The sequence below is a fragment of the Eptatretus burgeri genome, chromosome 9, assembly GCF_056783735.1.
Source record: "Eptatretus burgeri isolate ZD-2024b chromosome 9, Ebu_testis_v1, whole genome shotgun sequence".
Classification (NCBI taxonomy): domain Eukaryota; kingdom Metazoa; phylum Chordata; class Myxini; order Myxiniformes; family Myxinidae; genus Eptatretus; species Eptatretus burgeri.
The window spans coordinates 17,192,927-17,212,499 of NC_140969.1; the positions used below are offsets into that span (position 1 = coordinate 17,192,927).

The 19,573-nt window shown below is 41.9% G+C and overlaps 1 protein-coding gene across 6 annotated transcripts in view; it reads right to left on the bottom strand.

Annotated features, from left to right (window-relative positions):
- LOC147019626 (trafficking protein particle complex subunit 6b) overlaps positions 1–19,573 on the bottom strand; it is a 71,394-nt gene extending 51,821 nt beyond the window's left edge. The window contains exons 1-4 of one of the 6 annotated variants that reach the window (XM_085894174.1): positions 19,382–19,573; positions 10,479–10,574; positions 8,838–8,905; positions 2,471–2,588 (exon numbers count right to left, since the gene is read on the bottom strand). In XM_085894174.1, the coding sequence (XP_085750300.1) occupies positions 2,471–2,588; positions 8,838–8,905; positions 10,479–10,574; positions 19,382–19,417 (318 nt within the window). In that variant the 5' untranslated portion in view covers positions 19,418–19,573. The other 5 variants (XM_085894177.1, XM_085894176.1, XM_085894175.1 and 2 more) reach the window with 5 other exon arrangements.

Below are 19,573 nucleotides of genomic sequence, written 5' to 3' on the forward strand. Positions count from 1 at the left end.
ATACATATATATATATATATATATATATATATATATATATATATATATATATATATATATATATATATATCTCAGGTTCTGCATACTCAAGTTCTCCACATTAATTTTATCTCCTGCAATGAGGCAGAAACAGGTCTATTGTTGTTACTTCACAAGCAGGTTCGTGGCCTCTTTTTGTTTTTAGTCCCCTACGGTTTCACAGGAGGGGATTATAGGTTTGCCCACAGTCTGTCCATCCATCCCACACGTGTTTTTTTTCAGACTCTTCCCCACATCCGTTAACATATTCAACTGAAACTTGGTACATGGCTTTGCTATGATAAGTTACAGAACAAGTTGGAGTTTCAGGGTATTTCGTCAATTTTTCCCGAGAGTTATGGCCTTTTTGGACTGAGGAAATATATCACATCGGTCAGGGACATGCATTGCAAAGCAATCTCGCTCTTGTTTTTACTTCCTCTCCTCTGGTCAAGCTCTCTCAGCACTGACACTCCCCAGCAACTCCAGGATTCACACTTTCTTCCATTTACCCCATGCTGCCTGAATTTCCAAAATCCAGGCTCGCACAGCGAAACCCTTCTGATCCTTTATCAGATTTGTGGAACCACTTTCCTGTACTGTTCTATCCCACTCTTCCCTCCAGTGTTTCTAGCATGAGGTGAAAGACCATGTCATTGGTTGAGAATGCCTTGGCAAACCCACTTACCTGCTGGTTACTATTTTTCATCCCCTCCTTTATTATTCAAATGTTGCCCCACTGTTCCACTGTCAGTTCATACCCTCAAATAACCTTGCTCTTCAATTACACTCAATATTGAAAAGAAAAACAATGGTTATATTTAATTTCTATAGCAGCTCAATTTAATAAAGGAATTTCGCCAGACTCGGTGGTATAATGGTTCGAGCATCCGCTCCGAGTTTGCGAGGTCGGAGGTTCAAACGCTGGCCGAGTCGTACCAAATTGTTTTTTTTTTTGTTTTTTTTTTAATGGTGCGCGCTGCTTCCTTGCTTGACATTCAGCATGTAAAATAATAGAGCAAAGACAATCCCCATAGGTTGGCATCAATGGGGTGGGGGGGGGGGGGGGAAGAGGACATTCCTCCTAACGAAATGCCCCGCTGAGTGCAGTGAGAAAATCGGAGCCATTGTTGTGGCATCGCAGGTACCCTGTGATACGTCACCGGTTGTGACGCCGCCGGGCAGAGTGCCCCAGGAAGAAGCTCAGCAGTCGCTGTTTGGCTCGTCTAACAGTCCTGTGTTGCGTTTGTGTGTGCGGTTTGTTATTTAACTGTTTTATTTACACTTTAATTTATTGTGATTCGGGGTGTATTTTTATTAACACTAAATTTGTGCAACAAGCTTCCAAAGATCTGGGCAGGACAAATATTTGTCACTCATTAATTATTGACAAAAGAGGCACCATGACAGTTATGGCCTTAGTATTGAGTGTAGAATAAGTTCATTTATTTGGTGAAAGGGAAACCAGTCGACATGAAAACAATCCTGTCATATGCGAAAGTAAAAAGAAATAAAACTCCATTGAACACTTTAACCTGTGCAGTCTTGAGAATTTTTTTTAAGGACATGGGTGGGGTCTGTGAGCAGCAAATGTGATTGGTTGAGATGATTTAAAATGCTGTAATATTTTGTCAAGGTACTGCTAAATGAAAGATTTTTGAAAGTGCCAATAAGCCAATTTGTGTTCTCCAGTGTTCAAGAATATAAAAATACAGATTTTGAAGGTTGTAGAAAAGAAAAATTCGGACATTTACCACTGTTGATGCAGCATCTTGTACACCACCTTATTTAACACATTACATTAGTTATCCCTGCCTGTTGGTTGTGTTCTTTATGATTGGCCAATAAGCGAATTTATGTTCTCCATTGTTCAAGAATATAAAAATACAAATTTTGAAGGTTGTAGAAAAGAAAATTTCGGACGTTTACCACTGTTGATGCAGCATCTTGTACACCACCTTATTTATCACATTACATTAGTTATTCCTGCCTGTTGGTTGTGTTCTTTATGATGTCCTTAAAAACAGGAAGTTTCTTGTTTGGAATGACTTTCAATTTTGTTTGACTGCCAGACAGGCAGAGAGAGCACAAAAAAAATTAAAATTCTCACTCCTCTCTGTGCATGCTCCAAATTCAGAGCCAAAGTACTGCAGACTACAGGTTCATTTTCCGATTCGTGTTCAAAATATAACATTCAATTGAAATCAAGTTGTTCCTCGATCATAAACTGATGTTTGAACACGGACAGAAAGAGACAGACAGGCAAAGTGTACCAATTGCTTAACCCCACTTTTCACAATGCATGTGCAGGGTAACAAAGGCAACAGTACCCCTAAGGGGAAGTGTGCAAACCTGAATTTTATGATTGCCAAGTCTGCTTTAAGGCTTTGTCACCACAACAGTTTTGAGGCAAAGAACAAATACGCTGCATTAAATCAAGCAGAAAAATCACCTGGTGGTTTGTCCTCAAGTTGTCAACCTGCTTCTTGAAGATGCCAGCCCAGAAATCTTTACAGACAAACTTCATTATGTCCAGTTCGTCTTTGAACCTCGGGATGTCCCGAGTGAACCTGTCCGAAGGGCAGATGAATACATCGCAATTCTGCTGATCAAAAGCATCGCCAAAACAAGAACAATCTGCCGCTACGCAAGATGCACTCAAAGAATTGCTCTTTCACAAGCATCCTTTTTCCTCATTCACTTGGCAATTATAGTGAAGCATTGATACCATTTCCTCTAATGAAAAATACATGGGAGCTTCCAGCTCATAAATTCCTCCTTAACTGAGCGAAGGAGCATCATCAAAAAAAAAAGATCGTCATAAAAAAAAAAACAGATCAATAACTATACACATTCCTCGAATCCAGAATTACTTTAATGTCATAAAACACCAAAGTAAGAGCACAACAAAATCCAAACAATTTCATTCACTTCATCGAAACAAAATGAACGGCTTTGCAATTTACTGATGGCATAGCTTTATATTATGAAATGAGTTCCTGTGTGGAATTACGAAAAAGAAAAAAAAAAAAAAAAAAAAAAAAAAAAAAAAAAAGACAATCATTCCAAGGGATGTGGTTCCTGCAGAACACACGAACTGCAGAGCTATGGTATGGATATATATATATATATATATATATATATATATATATATATATATACATACATATCAGGATTGTGCAGAGAAACAGTAACACAATTGTCTTGAAATGTACAAAAAGAGAACGACAATGCTGTTTTTTACCGACCTCTTCTGACCAAATGAAAATAGCGACAAACACGAGGAACAATTCAATTGATATGTCCTGTCCATTAGCCCTTGAGAGACCGAGGAGTAGTCATAAACGTTGCATTTGCTAAGCTGATCATGAGAACAAATAATAGAGAATTCAGCAAATACAATGATAAGCGGAAATGGCATGCATTGTGCTGTGAACAGAATGCCCGAAACACCAGCTCATTCCCGACGTCTCAATTGCCTCGAGTGCATCCCAAATTGGTAGTCCTGCCCTTCGATATGCCCGTGTACAATGTAGCGCAAACAATGACTTGGACCACAAATTCACAATGCTACTTAAGCGGATGGATGAAAGAACAGCCAGCAGCACCCCCAAGGTGCAACACTGCAGAATTGCATCGACAACACAATAACAATGCACAGCCGGCACATAATGATATACAAGGTCATTCATACTTGGGCTATCAAGTTGGTTTGTGTAAAAAATCGAATTTTAAAAATGATTACAACACTGCAGGATCAAAAGTATTCATCAAACTTGTAAAATATTTGTCATTTGTGTCACCCGCCTTTTTCCCTCTCTATAATAAGCTGGAAGAAAAGAACGTAAATCCAAACAATAAATCAGGGAATGTGGAATACGATAAATGTGCATCATTCTCTTGCAAACATATTACACCGGATTTGTGTGGCCATGGTGCACTACGATCCGTTGTCATGCGAGATAGCAATCACAAAGTGCCGCACTTGCAGAAGGACTATAAAAGCATAGGTGGTGATATCATTGTTTGAATGACCCCTGGAGGTTCGAGCAGGAATTTGTAATTTCTTCATGGTGCTGGAGATAGCTCACCTACCCTTCTCGGACACTGTAGGATCTTTAACATCCAGCAACTAATGCAGGGAGATGTGATGCCCCCAGTTTAACTTCCATCCGAGGGATGTTACACACATTGATGAATCACCATGCCTGTGAAACACGGGATGACACTCAAACTCAGGCTAGACAGCTTAGAGGCGTGTGTTCATAACTATAGGGCCAATGCCAACTTTCCTGCCTTGCTTCTGAAATGTCCTTAATGTGGTAGGCATTGCTGTGATAACCTCCATCAGATGCAAAATATCTTGCCATCAGCTCCTTGGAAATGTGTGTGTGTATATATATATATTATAGTTTCCTTTTCCAAAATTTCTCAGTGTATTTCATTTTGTCATTTCTTCTGCCACACCACAAATTTAACAACACTTTGATTGTCCCTCTTTACACAAATTTTCCACTCTGGCCATATATCCTTGAGACGAGATGCCATCATTTTAAATCCTGAAGAGAGTGGAAAGTTATATTTTCCAGACATATCAATCAATAACAAACTGCACATGCATTTTTGCAATAACCCAGATCTTTAACAAAGAAAGGCTCCAAGCCAGGTAACAGAATTTTTGAACCAACTCTCGTTTAGTTTTTTTTTTTTTTTAAATACCATACATATTACCGGTGGACAGAGGTTATGTTTTCACCCGTCTGTCTGTTTGTTAATTTCCGGAATACTTCGGATTTCAGCAATTATGTTGGTCGGCTGTATGTGTGTCGCTCTGTGTCGCTCTGTGTCGCTCTGTGTCGCTCTGTGTCTCCCTGTGTCTCCGTGTGTCTCCGTGTGTCTCCGTGTGTCTCCGTGTGTCTCCGTGTGTCTCCGTGTGTCCCCGTGTGTCCCCGTGTGTCCCCGTGTGTCCCCGTGTGTCTCCGTGTGTCTCCGTGTGTCTCCGTGTGTCTCTGTGTGTCTCTGTGTGTCTCTCTGTCTACCCTGTAGCAGCCACACCGTTTCAGCGATCATCACCAAACTGGGTACAGACGTCAGCCATGGTCCAACTTACACTTGTCGTTTTTGGTAAATCGAGGTCAAAGGTCAAGGACAAGGTCAAGGTTACTGAAAAACCAAAGTTCTTATTTTCGCAATAATGTCCACTAAAATGATCGTATCGACTTCAAACCAAATCCAAGATGTGCATCCTCCAAATGTCTCATTGGGGTGTCACACCAACACCCTTCTTAGCGGTCGGGGGTCGAATGTCGGGGGGGGGGGTCGGGTCAAAACTTTCAAATTGCGATAAAAACGCCATTTCAAGTCCGATTGACTCCCAAGTTATGATCATGACCAAACTAAGTGCTATAACTCATTAAACAGTAGCACTATCGACTTGTATGAACCAAATTGATTTCCAGGTTTTTGTTTTTTCAGAGATCATTGAGATATGACAAAGTTATTCCAACAATTCTTTGCTCAACGAGCAATTTCATTTGTTTGTTAGTTTGCAGGATATCTCAAAAAGTTGCGGACGGATTCGGATGAAATTTTGTGGACAGGTTGGGTGTGTGACCAGGACGAACTGATTAGATTTTGGTGAATATCTGGATCCCACTACTAGAATTTTTAAGTGATTATACAGCACGATTTCTCAAAAAGTTGTGGACGGATTTGGATGAAACTTTGTGGACAGGTTGGGTGTGTGACAAGGATGAAATTATTTAATTTTGGTGAATATCCGGATCTGGGCAGAAGTATGCTCTCTACCAAGTACCCTTTTAGTTTTTAATGCAATCAAAAACTATTGGAGGAGTTTCTAATAAATCACAAGTATGACAAGAACACAAATTGCTGCCTGTGTACCTCCAGTATGTAACTTTTTTAACATCAATTGCAATGTCCATGAAATAAAATTCTTGTAAACAAAGGACAAATCTGACAAATCTGTAACTTTCCTGTCCTCATTTTGCTCTGTTCAACCTATCATTTGCCTGAGATCAACTTCATTCATGTAATCATAAGTCAGCCATGCAATATCACTGCACTGCACAAAGAGGGAACAAAAATTGATCCCCTTAACTACAGACCAATTCGCTTACTTCAAAAATCATTACCAAAAGTCATGGAATCCATCACAGTTGCCATAAAAATCCTTCTTTTTCTCCAACAGCCTAATCTCAGACCATCAGTTTGGTTTCCAACACTGTCACTCGAACTTTGACATGCTTCTTCTGCTCTCCCAATAATGAATGGAGGCCTTAAATCTCTGACAAGTGATCAGAGCTGTCTCTGGATCTATCTTGAGCAATTCAGAAGCTGCAGCCCACCTTAATCTCCAAATTCTCAGTCTACAGCATCGAAGGCCACCTCTTCTCATCGCTTGCCGACTTCCTCCAGTCTCACAGTCAGTATGTGGCTCTCAATCAGATCCTCCAATCTCCTCTTCCTATTGAAACAGAAGTGCCCCAAGGTACTGCCTTGGGCCCATTCCTGCAACACATCTTCATCATTGATCTTCCCAATTCTCTGGAAAAACTGTCCTTATCCTTTCACTGATGACTCCACCCTTCACCAAAGCATCCCTCATCCCACAGATCGGTAGGCAGCACCCTCTGAACTCTCCACAAACCAGGGTCTTTCAACCCTGACAAATCTCACACTCTCACTTTGTCACTCCGAAGGGATGTTATGACAAAGCATCCCATCTACTTCCTTAAATTTCTTTAAGAAGTTCTGAAAGCCTCAAACTTTCAGGCTTCACCATCAACCATGATCACATTTAGTCAAACCACCTTTCAAAGTTTGCCTCCAAAGCCAGCTGCTGACTGGGTATCCTCCATCATACCAAGTCTTTCCTTGGCAAATCCAATGTACAAGGCCATCCTTCATCTACAGCTCCATGGTGTACTGCTTTCCTCTTTGGGATGGCACACATGCTCTGCCTCACTCACTTTCCTGCTCATCCTGATGCTGTGGAGACAAAGGCCTTCAAATTCATTGAAATCTTCTGCAATTAAGCTGAATACCTGGGCATATTACTCTTGCATCACAGAGAGGTTTGTAGCCTCTGTCTTCTTCTGCTTTCTTTCTGGTCTTGCACCCCCTGTACTTTCCATTATCTGTCTCCTCCACCCACTCCCATCCCCACCACCTCAGGTTTTTTCCAGAGCGCATATGGTTTGCTAATAACCCTCTTCTGGTGCAACAACCAAGATTAAGTCTGACTGCTCATCTCCACCCAATTGTTCTTCTTCTCTCTTACCTTTGAAACAAACATCCTCAGTCTGTTCAATGTCATTTTTTTCCCCTCCTCGGCTTCAAGATAGCCGTTCACCTCCTTCTCAGGTCCTCCCCCATCAATACTCATTATCTTTTCTACCCTTGTTAAACCTCCTTCAAGCCCAACCCTTCCTAAGCAAGTGCTTTCTCCTCCCCTCTCCCTCCAACTACCATCTTTTTTGTTGTTGTTGTTGTTGTTCCATTGCTGTCTCATCCCTGGTTTTCCCTTCCTCTTCTTTCAGCCCCTTTATTAACCTCCGCCATCGAAGATGGACGCAGGTTACCGTTTTCACCCCTTTCTGTTTGTTTGTTTGTTTGTTTGTTTGTTTGTGAAAAGTATTACGGAAAAACTCCGACGGATTTCGACGAAACTTGGTGGGGGGGGGGGTTAGGTCTGGTCCAAGGATCATGCCATTAGATTTTGGACTTGATCCAAAATCCAATATGGCCGAGATGGCGGCAAATTTGGAAAAATATTTGAATTTTATTTTTTTTGCATCTCTACAAGTTTTAAGTGATTACCAACCCCCACCCCCCCCCCCCCGCTGCAGCGGCCCCCTAAAAATTTTGAAACTTTTTTTTCAACAAAATTTCGATTTCTTTTTTTGCATTTATACATGGTTTAAGTGATTTCCAACCCCCCACCCCCAAAAAAATTGTTCTAGAAAAAAAATTTGCAACAAAATTTCGATGTTTTGTTTTTTTTTGCATTTCTGCATGTTATAAGTGATTTCCAACAAAAAAAACATGCCAAAATTATAATTGCGGCTGATTTTGGAACTTCAGGTGGATATACCCACGTAAAATCAATTTCTGTCTCAAGGAATCTCGTTATGACGAATGAATTGAGTATGTAAAAGTTAAAAGTAAAAGGGAAAGTTGCAAACTATAACTCTGTGAGCACTGTTGACGTCAAATTGAATGAATAGGATATCAGGTTCACTTGAGTGACCTCGCAGTATTGGCGGCGGAGGTTTTGCACTCGACCGAATGCTCCCCCTCAAGTTGCTGTTGTTTTTTTGCGTGTATCCAGCTTGTTCACCCCCTGTGTCCTCCTCTCCCTCTCATTTTTCCCTTTGTCCATTCTTGCTCTAAGTGTCCCTCGATTATCTCTCTCTACACTGCTATTGATGCATTTCCCCACTTTCACTGTGGTACTCTGTTGTTCTTTTCTGTTTTCTCGCTCTTCCACAAGCCTCAACCTTGTATATAAAACAATTTAGACAGTATATGAGACTTTAACTTGAATCCTAGCATCATGGGCTATGTGCTTAGATGTGAGTGCAAAGCACACCAACCCGAAACTCATGGTTTACACTTCAATGCACAAAGCAATAAAATGGCGGCAAGTTAACCTTCAGGATATGAAATAGGACATTACTTTTGCCTGAAAAGGGTAGGGCTTTTATCTCAAAATCAAGACAACTGGGTAAGAGCATCGTATGTGTAGCGATATATAGTAATCAGTGCCAAAGAGCCTGAATTAGGCTCTTACCAACCTTTCCACAAGTCCCTGGCCAACTCGAAATCCCATTCCCTCCAGCTTGGCTGTACACTTTCCATTATCCTGCCAACACAAGTCAGACTCTCCTTATCCAATGCATTGAAGTTCTCGATAAAATGGCTTACTTAAGTTTTAATCTAAAATATAACACGAGGCTTTTGAAATACAAATGTTGAATAAAATGTCACTCACGACACTAATGATATAAAAACCCTTTGGATAACCTTGAAAATAATTGCAATTTTTAAAAGTAGGCAAAAGTGGTCTGCCCAATTAAGCTCCCCCATGTTGACTCATTTTCTCAAAGGGTTTTGAGAAACATTCTTTGCAGAAGCAGAACTTCTTCAGTTCTCGACTTTTAAAAAGATATAAATAGATTTGAGCTTTCTCGCTTTCATTCACCAATTATAATACAAGCTTCATCTATTAAAACCTAAGGAACAACATATTTCGACAACAAGGATTTTAAAAGTGCACCAAAAAAAGTTTGTTTGCTCCGCTTTTGGGAGGAAGAGGCAAGAAAACTCAATTATTAAAACTAAAACAATAGCAAAGTAAACAGAGCATTGAATGTACTGAAAACAATACAAATTGCGTTTCAACAGATGGTCAGAAAATGAATTTAATTACAGAACCTATTTAATTGGATACAATGCGTTGTGAAATTGGATATGCAGTAACACAAGAGAGAAAATGATTTGAAGAAAAATCCAGTACGTTTGATTTTTTTTTTTTTTATTATGAGTAATTTCAAGTCCAGGCTCATGAAAGACCTTTAAACTGGAATTAATTTAAAGCGGTATTTTATTATTTTTTTCATATGCAGCCTTTGACTGCTGGGTTGCATCGTTGCTGGGAGCACAGCTGAGCTGTTGATGCAGTGCCCCATTTCCAGTGAGTTGGTACTCATTTTGCTGACTTTTGAAGGATGACGGGCTAAATCAACCCACCTGGTGTTATTTTACGGCACGACAGGGGCTCAAACTCAAGACCCAAAGATATTAAAGGCAGCCAACACCAGACTTAAAGCAGTAATGACATGACCAGATGAAATTTTGAACATGAAACTGGAAAATAAGACAAGAAGACATGAAGACATGGATATTCAAAGCTTACTCACTGGGATTTTTTTTTGTTTTTAAAGTGGAACCAAAATATTCACCAATAATAATTCTTTCTTGGAGTAAATATACTATTTCTCCTTTGAACTTGTCAATTATGGCAGAGTATTAAATCAAATCAAAATGAATTGAATTAAACTATTTATTATTATATGCCCTGCAAGATAGCAGTTTTCAATGGGTGAGCCTTTGTATCATTGAGCACAATTTGAAACACCAGCAATAGATTATATGCAGTATAAAAATGCCTCCCCCTCCCTTCCCACCAAAAGTGAAGGTGCCCTCGCATTGTAAAAAATTGCCATGTGTCACGCAATTTTTAAGTGATTATTTTCATTCACCCTGACGCTCATATTTCAATATATCAGTCGTCACTCTGGATTAGCCAATGAAATGGCTTCAGTTCCAAAATATTGATCTCAATTTCATAATAGCAGCATATCCAGTAATAAATGCTCAAAATGACCACTCACGAAAAGGCAGCAAGACTATTCTCTCCTGACAACCCAACTCACACTGTCATCCTTTTCTAGGGACTTGAATATGTACGAAATGACTTCCATGTGCAGAAACTCAAAAAGTGCTTCATCGGCCATTCTTACACCTTCACGCTGCAAAAATAAATTTCATAAAAATACAAAACAGCAAAACTTTGAACACAACACCTCAAATGCCAATAAAGCTTCTTTCTTTTTGAAAGGATGCAGATAGGTTTTTGGTTTTTTTTTTTTTTTTTACTTTTTTTGGAAGATTGGCATCGAGAGAAAAAACAAACATGTTCAAGCTGTATTTGAGTTTGAAATACAGTATATTTTTATGTCTTAAAAAAAAAAAAAAAAAAAAAAAAACACCTCCTTCCTTTCTTCAAAAACTTTTGGCCAAGAGCCAAGAAGTCCATACTCAACAATAGAACATACATTGTAAAAGATCTCACACACCAACAGCAACCCTGGACAGGTCACCACTCTGTTTGACTGAAAGTGGCAGGAATTGAAATTCTGTTCAGGATGCCGGCAATAACTCGCCTGCTCTTCAGGAAAAAGACCATCAGCTCTTTAGCATCCAGCAAATGGGACAACCAATTTTTTAACGTCCATATGACGGATGGTGCATACACTGAAACACCAGGGAGAGTTTATATCTGGGTTGAGATTCAAACCCAGGAAAGACAGCTCAGAGACGAGTTGGCATACTTTAGGGCTATCCTACCAACTATCTCTCCATACAATATGCCTATATATGGGCAGGAAATACAAATCTAGTTGCAGGTGAGTGGAAAAATAAAAAAGAAAGTTGACCTTACTCGTTGGAAGATTACTAGTTCTCATGATCGGCACATTTATCAAATCTAACCTATTCCATTCTTGCAAACAGTAGCAATGACTTCTAAAAATTAACATGCCAAATGTGTGACATATTCATTTTCATGCACAGCACAAATATGTTAAATGTGCATTGTTATATTCAACAACACGTTTTGGAGATTGCGATTACATTTGTGCATTGGCAGCGTAAAACAAGTTTTGGGATACTTTCCAAACAAAAGGGAAACTGGAGTGAGCATTTATCAATGCAGAGGCCTGCCAAGGTTATATAGATTACAGTATATCTGGGAACAAGCTATCATAAAGTAGATCTGAATGTGGACTCAAATGCTCAGTTATAGCGCCACCTGTTGCTTCACTGTTAGACAAGTTCACTACCATATTAGACCAGCTACGAAGCTAAACAAATGGCATTCTGAATGATTGGTGCCGTGGAAGATAAATCAGTGGAAATCCTGATGTAAAACCTTCTCAATTTGAGTATCCTCTCGGGAGGGGGGGGAGTATTTATAGGACCTTTTCCCCCCTGCTCATTCCAGACAAAATAAGAAATGTCTGAGTCTGTCACTGCTGTGAATTGAAAAAGGATCATCACACCTCAGCAAACTGTGAAGTGAACCCAATTCAGCCACCAAACCTATATACAGAGAGACAGAGAGACAGAGAGACAGAGAGACAGAGAGACAGAGAGACAGAGAGACAGAGAGACAGAGAGACAGAGAGACAGAGAGACAGAGAGACAGAGAGACAGAGAGACAGAGAGACAGAGAGACAGAGAGACAGAGAGACAGAGAGACAGAGAGACAGAGAGACAGAGAGACAGAGAGACAGAGGCTCCTGAAAGAACTGAATGATGGAGATACAGTGATAGAGTTAGCATACAAGAGAAGACCTTGAAATGGGGAGGAAAGAAAAGCTTTTTGGAAGCTTACATTTGGACACACAGACAGGACAAGGGAAGTGAGTGGGCTGAGTTAACAAGGGGCTGTAAGTGGACATAAAAATCTGACAAACTGTAAACGTTTGTCAGCTTTACTATCTTTCTGTGATGGAGATGCACAATAATAACAACAGAAGAAAAGAAAAAAACCAAACTCGATCCCCCATGCACAGTTACTCCTTCATTCCCTATTGCTACTCCTTTTCAATATCCCCAAACTCAATCTTCACTGAATAAAACGGTTCTTCCTTTAACAGCCCTCAATAACATTAAAATAAAATAAAAGCTACAAGGGCACTCGGTGGAGCGCACACCTCTGCCCCGTAATGCCTGATCCACGAGAACATATCTGGCCCAATACATTTTTGAAATCTCGTGCCATATATCGTTTTTGAGCCCGATCTCTCAATGGTGAAGAATCACTTTAAAAATTCTAGTAGTCGGATCCAGATCCGAATCTTCACCAAAATCGAATCAATTCATCCGTGTCACACACCAAACCTGTCCACAAAATTTAATCTAGATCCGTCCACAACTTTTTGAGATATCCTGTACCCAGACAAACGGACAGAAAGGGGTAAAAACATAACATCCTTCACCTTCGGTGGTGGAGGTAACCAAAACGGCACTCTGTCGAGCGCATACCTCCACCGCAAGAACATATCGGACCCAATACATTTTTGAAATATGATGCTACAAATCGTTTTTCACCCCATCTCTCAGTGGTGAAGAATCACTTTACAAATTAAAAAATTACCCCCATGTGGGGGTGACGGTCATCTCTATAATGTTTTTTTTTACTATCATAATTGATGAACCGTTGCCAGATATCTCCTAAAATGACAGACTCGATAGGTTTTGAAAATGGCAACTTTCACAACTTTCGTGACCTCGTGACTTTGACCCTGACCTCGAATCCGGGAAAAAAAAAATATGTCGTTGGGTATCACTCATCGACCTCGACCCACATACCAAATTTCATCAAGATTGGAAGTAAAAGTTTTTGTACCGGCAGCTGTTTTTGACCATCTTCCAGGTTACATGGCGACCAAACGGGACGGAAATTCAAAAATCTGTGCGGTTAGATACAAGAAAATATTTTTTACTATCATAATCAATAAACAGTTGCCGAATATCTTGTAGAATGGCAGACTAAATAGGTTTTTAAAATGGCGATTTTTATAACTTGCATGACCTCGTGACCTTGACCCTGGACAAAAGTTATAGCGTTGTGCAACACTCATTGACCTCTACCCACATACTAAGTTTCATCAAGATCGGAAAGAAAAATTGACGGACGTACGGACAGACGGACATTTGGTCCGGCTTTATTAGGTCATCTCGGTAGAGATGCCCTAAAAACAACTCTCATGTCCAAGTATGGATTCAGATCTACACAAAAATTGAATCAAAAATTCATCCTTGTCACACACCCATCCTGCCCACCAAATTTCATCCGGATCCATCCACAACTTTTTGAGAAGTTCTGCACACAAACAGACAAACATACAGACAGACAGGGGTGGAAACATAACCTCCTTTCACCTTTGGTGGCAGAGGTTACTTGAACGGCACTCTGAGGTCGCGACATCGCGACATCTGAGGTCGCCTCTGACCTCTTGACTCCATAATCTAATCAGTTTATGTATAAATCATCATAGATACTTGGACCAACTTTGACTTTGATCCCTTCAGGCATTAAGTTATCGTGGTAACCAAAACCTATCAGGGACTATCAGACATACAGAGAGACACAGTGGTAACCAAAACCTATCAGACCTTTGACCTCTTCATTCGCCATCCAATCAGTTTATCTTTGCATCACACTGTATTCTTCTACCAAGTTTGATCAAAATCCCATCACTGGTTCCGTTAGCAGGATAACATAATTTTGACCTAACATGACCTCTGACCTTTTGACCCCAAAATGGAATCAGTTCATCTTTACATTATATATATATATATATATATATATATATATATATATATATATATATATATATATATATATATATATATACTTGAACCAAATTTGGCTTGATTCCTTCAGCCGTTCTAAAGTTATTGCAGTAACGAAAAACCCATCATGGACACACGGACAGACAACCTGAAAACAATTCAGCGGAGGCATAAAAACGCTTCAAAAATGTATTTTAACATGCCTTACAACTCCATTAGGAACAACATATTCATTCTTCTTCAAAATCTCCACCTTTACTTTTTCACAAGGCTTATTTCCCAAAACCTCTTCACTCATAAATGCTTCATCCAACTTCCTCTTGCACCAACAGCCCCATTTTCCTCTGTGCCTTCAAAGCAAAAACGTTTTTAACCGCTCCACCCAGGAAGTCTGTCTCCGTTTGTCCAGCTTGGGAATCCTGAAATGTCCATTTTGCAGAGGTTGTGTACACACGACAATAAATTCCCCTCCAAGTCCATTCATGATGTCAATCCACTCCATGTCAGTACCTTGACCCTGGACAAAAGTTGTATTGTTGTGCAACACTCATTGACCTCTACCCACATACTAAGTTTCATCAAGATCGGAAAGAAAAATTGTTGACGGACGTACGGACAGACAGACATTTGGTCCGGCTTTATTAGGTCATCTCGGTAGAGATGCCCTAAAAACAACTCGCGTATCCAAGTATCGATTCAGATCTTCACAAAAATTGAATCAAAAATTCATCCTCGTCACACACCCATCCTGCCCACCAAATTTCATCCGGATCCATCCACAACTTTTTGAGATCCCCCACCCCACCACTACTTACCCCTCTCTTGGCTACCCAACCACCCATCATCCTCCTGGCCTCACCCTTAGCCTGCATCTTCCAGTCTCCCCCACACCACATCAGCTTCGCTTTGCCTCAGGACGACACCTGACACCCAATGGTTTGCTTCTGTTTTGTTTGCTTCTATTTGCAGAGGTGCGGAGGTAAAAGTTTGCTTCTGTATCAACCTTATCGACCTCCTGCATTCTCCCCTACCCCTCATCGTTAACCGCCTCCCTCGTTGTCTGTCCCCGTTTATTTTTTCCCATGGCCCTACTTTTGCCATTTCCCCCCTTCTCTTTATACTGTTCCTTTGTTGACTTTGTCACCGACTGATATGTTGTGTTCTGATCCGTTCTGTGTTATCGCTCTTCCACACAACTTGACTCTGTGTACAAAAAAAAAAAAACCCTGCAATTGTGTGGGTGTATAGGATAGCAGAGTCAGTGACAATGGAAAAGATCATGAATATGAATAGGGAATAACACGAGATGGTGATGGCTCCCATTTAATGGGGTGGAGAGAAGAACAGGATTGGACAAACTCCAGGAGGAGATTCCTCAGTCATGGGTACAGTGGGGGGTGTGGGGTGGGAGGGTGAGACTGGAAGAGAGCAGTTAGCCTGGATATGGTGAGGGTAACAAGCTGGTTTACAAACAGATCAAGTGCAGTCTGGTTGGACCTACAAAAGGGACAAATCACCGAGAAGGCAGATGGGCCGAGACCAGAAATGAGAAGACAGAAAACTGCTTCGATACCTGTTTGTGGTGGGAAAAGAACAGGTTTATCACAATCTTGATGTAGAAAAAGTCATTCCAAGGCAGGGATCATCTTTGGAGGTCAGTTTGGTGATCATTTGCCCAGGAAAGATTGTGGTTGATCCACAGACTGTACCTCACCCAGGAACTGACCACAAAAAACTGATCGGGCAAGATTCATGAGGAGGAGGAGGAGGAGCAGAGTGTGAGTGAGTAAGAGACTGTCCCACACTGAAAGGTGTTCCAAAAGCTGACGGCCAGTTGCGAATTTTCTCTGCATCGGCAGACAGGAAAGTCACCGGAGCCCACCTCTGAGGGATCAGCAACTGACACAAGGCGGAATCAACAACATAGAAAAAGAGAATTTACAGGGAGGCAGATAGGCTCTTTAACAGAGACCAAGAATAAGAGAGATTCCAAAATTATGCTTTGGGGACAGGTAGAACATTGTAGAGAAGGTAATGAAAGCAGACCCACTGCTTGCACACATCATCAGAGAAATAACTGTGAAACAACATGGAAAGAAAACATCAGACAAGATACTCAGGACTCAATGATTAAAAGTCCTGATCCCATCTGGTCCAGTTGCCGTGGAAGTTTCACGATTTGCGGAAACGATTCAACCTCAGCAGGCGCTCACACGTTGCAAGGGAGTGATCAGTGAGAGATTGGTCACAGCTTGCTCGGTCGGGATGGATTTGACATTTTGCTTGTGCTCGAGCAGATTGCCTCAACACATCATCTTTGTGACGTTTTGTGTGTAGATGGTAGATAGGTTAGCTGGAAGCATGAACTGATGAAGGAGAGAAGGCTGTTGAGAAATGAGCCACAGGAAGTGTTGATGGTTCGTGCTAAAGTGATGGTGGACAGGTCTGTGGAAGAGATATTGTTGTGGGCCGGGGTTCGGTGGCGATAAACGATCACTATGTGGAGCAGTGGAGTAGTCTCCCACCGAACACCCGGAATTTAAGTCGTGACTCTCAGATAAGTATGAGAGTTCACGGGTCCCTTAGCTGACGGGTTCAGTGCATGGCGTTCACGGGTCCCGTGGGGTAGGGTCAATTGCCTAATTTCAATATACCTAAATACCCACGTCGTCCAACTTCCGGGGAAAACCACACCCTCGACCAACTTTGTCCGAATCGAGTCGCTATCACCGACTCGGATCCGGCGTAACCGAGCGGAAGTTACCAAAGCCGCGCCGGACCAAATGAACAATTTACGGCACAAAACGGCCTTACTAATTCTCAATACGTACCATGCTAGGCCAATGGAGGAAAGCACAGAAAACGAGCTGGTACACTTAACAGGGGTTTATTTATAACAATAATCGGGGAGGGGAAGCACACAAAGAGCAGAGTTATCACAAATAAGAAATGTAATTCACAATGTACAAGGCACTTAACAATTCCACTTATCAGACTGGCGCTACACACACACACACACACACACACACACACACACACACACACACACACACACACACACACACACACACACACACACACACACACACACACACACACACACACACACACACACACACACACACACACACACACACACACACACACACACACACACACACACACACACACACACACACACACACCCGTCAGGTCTTTATTTCGGCCTTTCAGCTCAGAGGGAAAGCGAGCTGAGGGCAGGGGCCTATTTGGGTACCTCCCCGCCTGGTGCGGTTCCACCAGACCCGCACTTGTGGAGCTCAGAGTCCGTGATGGAAACGGGGATCCCAGCTCGAGCGCTCCAACGCAAGCAACCACGGTGGGACTCGAACCCACGACCCAGACCAAGCCGCACTCGCCACCAAGACTGTAGACCGCAATCGCAACGATCTTGCAGAACGCACTCTTGTCTGCCCAACCCCCCCCCCTTCTTGAGGTAGGAAGGGTCTCTTCACCTCGCCACCCGCCTCCTGATTGGACGAGGGGCTGTTGGACGACCCGTGGTCACCTCCCGATTGGCTGGGGTGTGCGTGTCATGCTCACCCTTCACTCATTTGCTGGAGAAAACGGTCCATGCCCTTCCTTGGGACCGAGCCTCGATCTGAGGCGATGGAGGCTCTGTCCATCGCCTTCAGCCAAAAACACGTGGGCAATGGCGACCGGTCGAGTGCGGGACGGTGGCATTGTTGTAGTTGTTGTAAAAACCTCACAAAAAAAAAACTCGTAGCGCACACGAAATTCCCATTAGACAGAAGGAGGGATTCTAACTGTAAACACATACTTAACTTATCGAAATAACTAAGCTCAAGGACTCTGGCTGTTTGTGTGCACAAGGTTTCCAAATCCATAACAGTACCACACCCACTACAGATCAGAACAATGTGCTATTAAAGTGCCATACGACCACCACCACCACCACACCCACTACAGATCAGAACAATGTGCTATTAAAGTGCCATACGATCACCACCATCACCACACCCACTACAGATCAGAACAATGTGCTATTAAAGTGCCATACGATCACCACCACCACCACACCCACTGCAGATCAGAACAATGTGCTATTAAAGTGCCATACGATCACCACCACCACCACACCCACTACAGATCAGAACAATGTGCTATTAAAGTGCCATACAACCACCACCACACCCACTACAGATCAGAACAATGTGCTATTAAAGTGCCATACGACCACCACCACCACCACACCCACTACAGATCAGAACAATGTGCTATTAAAGTGCCATACGATCACCACCACCACCACACCCACTACAGATCAGAACAATGTGCTATTAAAGTGCCAAACGATCACCACCACCACCACACCGACTACAGATCAGAACAATGTGCTATTAAAGTGTCATAAGCGACGCTGATGGGCGATGGCCACACACCTCAGAGGTAGTGCACTCAGCTACGAGTTGCCCAACTGGTGTTCGACAACAGACCCAACGACTGTTCGCATTCAGGGGGGGGGGGTTGCATCACCGAGTGCCCCGTCTGCAAGGTCGACTTTCAGCTGGCTGTCCCATCTGCTGGCATTATCTTAAAGACGGTAAAAAACAATTTTCACGACGGTGTCTTTTACGAAGAGTAGGCCATTTGTCGCCATGCACTGAATTCCGCCGGAAAGGCAATGGCAAACCATCCAGTGTAACCGTTGACGTGAGACTGCTTCGTGCAGTGGACCACAACTACGTAACGTTGCCTTCACTGGAAAAAAAAAACCCAAAGCCTGTGCATCACCAATCGACGCCTCCAGAATAACCTCAATAAGCAGGACAGCCTGCTTTCCACAAAACGTTCTGCACAATCAACAAAAAAATCGCTGTGATTGGATGGATTCCCATTTCAAATAGGCCGAGAAGTCACGGCAACTCTCGTTGGCTTACGGGTACATTTTCTCTCACGTATCAATACTTAACCTCCATGGTTTGATTCTGCAAAGAAACCGGTACTTTGAGTCGCACGGAAAAAAATCAAGGCAACAACATCGTCTTCAACAACATGCGATCAAAACGCAAACAATGGCATCGGATTCTTCCTCAAAACATTGCGAAAAGGTAAATACGAACTGTATCGTCGATATAATCGGCAATCCGTCGCTCTTATTCTGATTTTTTTTTTAACTTTGTCGCAATTTTACCTCAGGGAGTTTAACCCGATTCACAACATTCACCATCAACTTCCGGGTTTTCACGGAAGCGGAAATCGTCAAAAAAATCCAAAACGCTTCAACTTTTTACATTGTTTTCACAGCTCGTGCACGTATCTAGCGATTATAATATAGAATAGGCAAAGCCGAGAAGCGAACGTAGACTTCTTCTTCCTTTCGCTT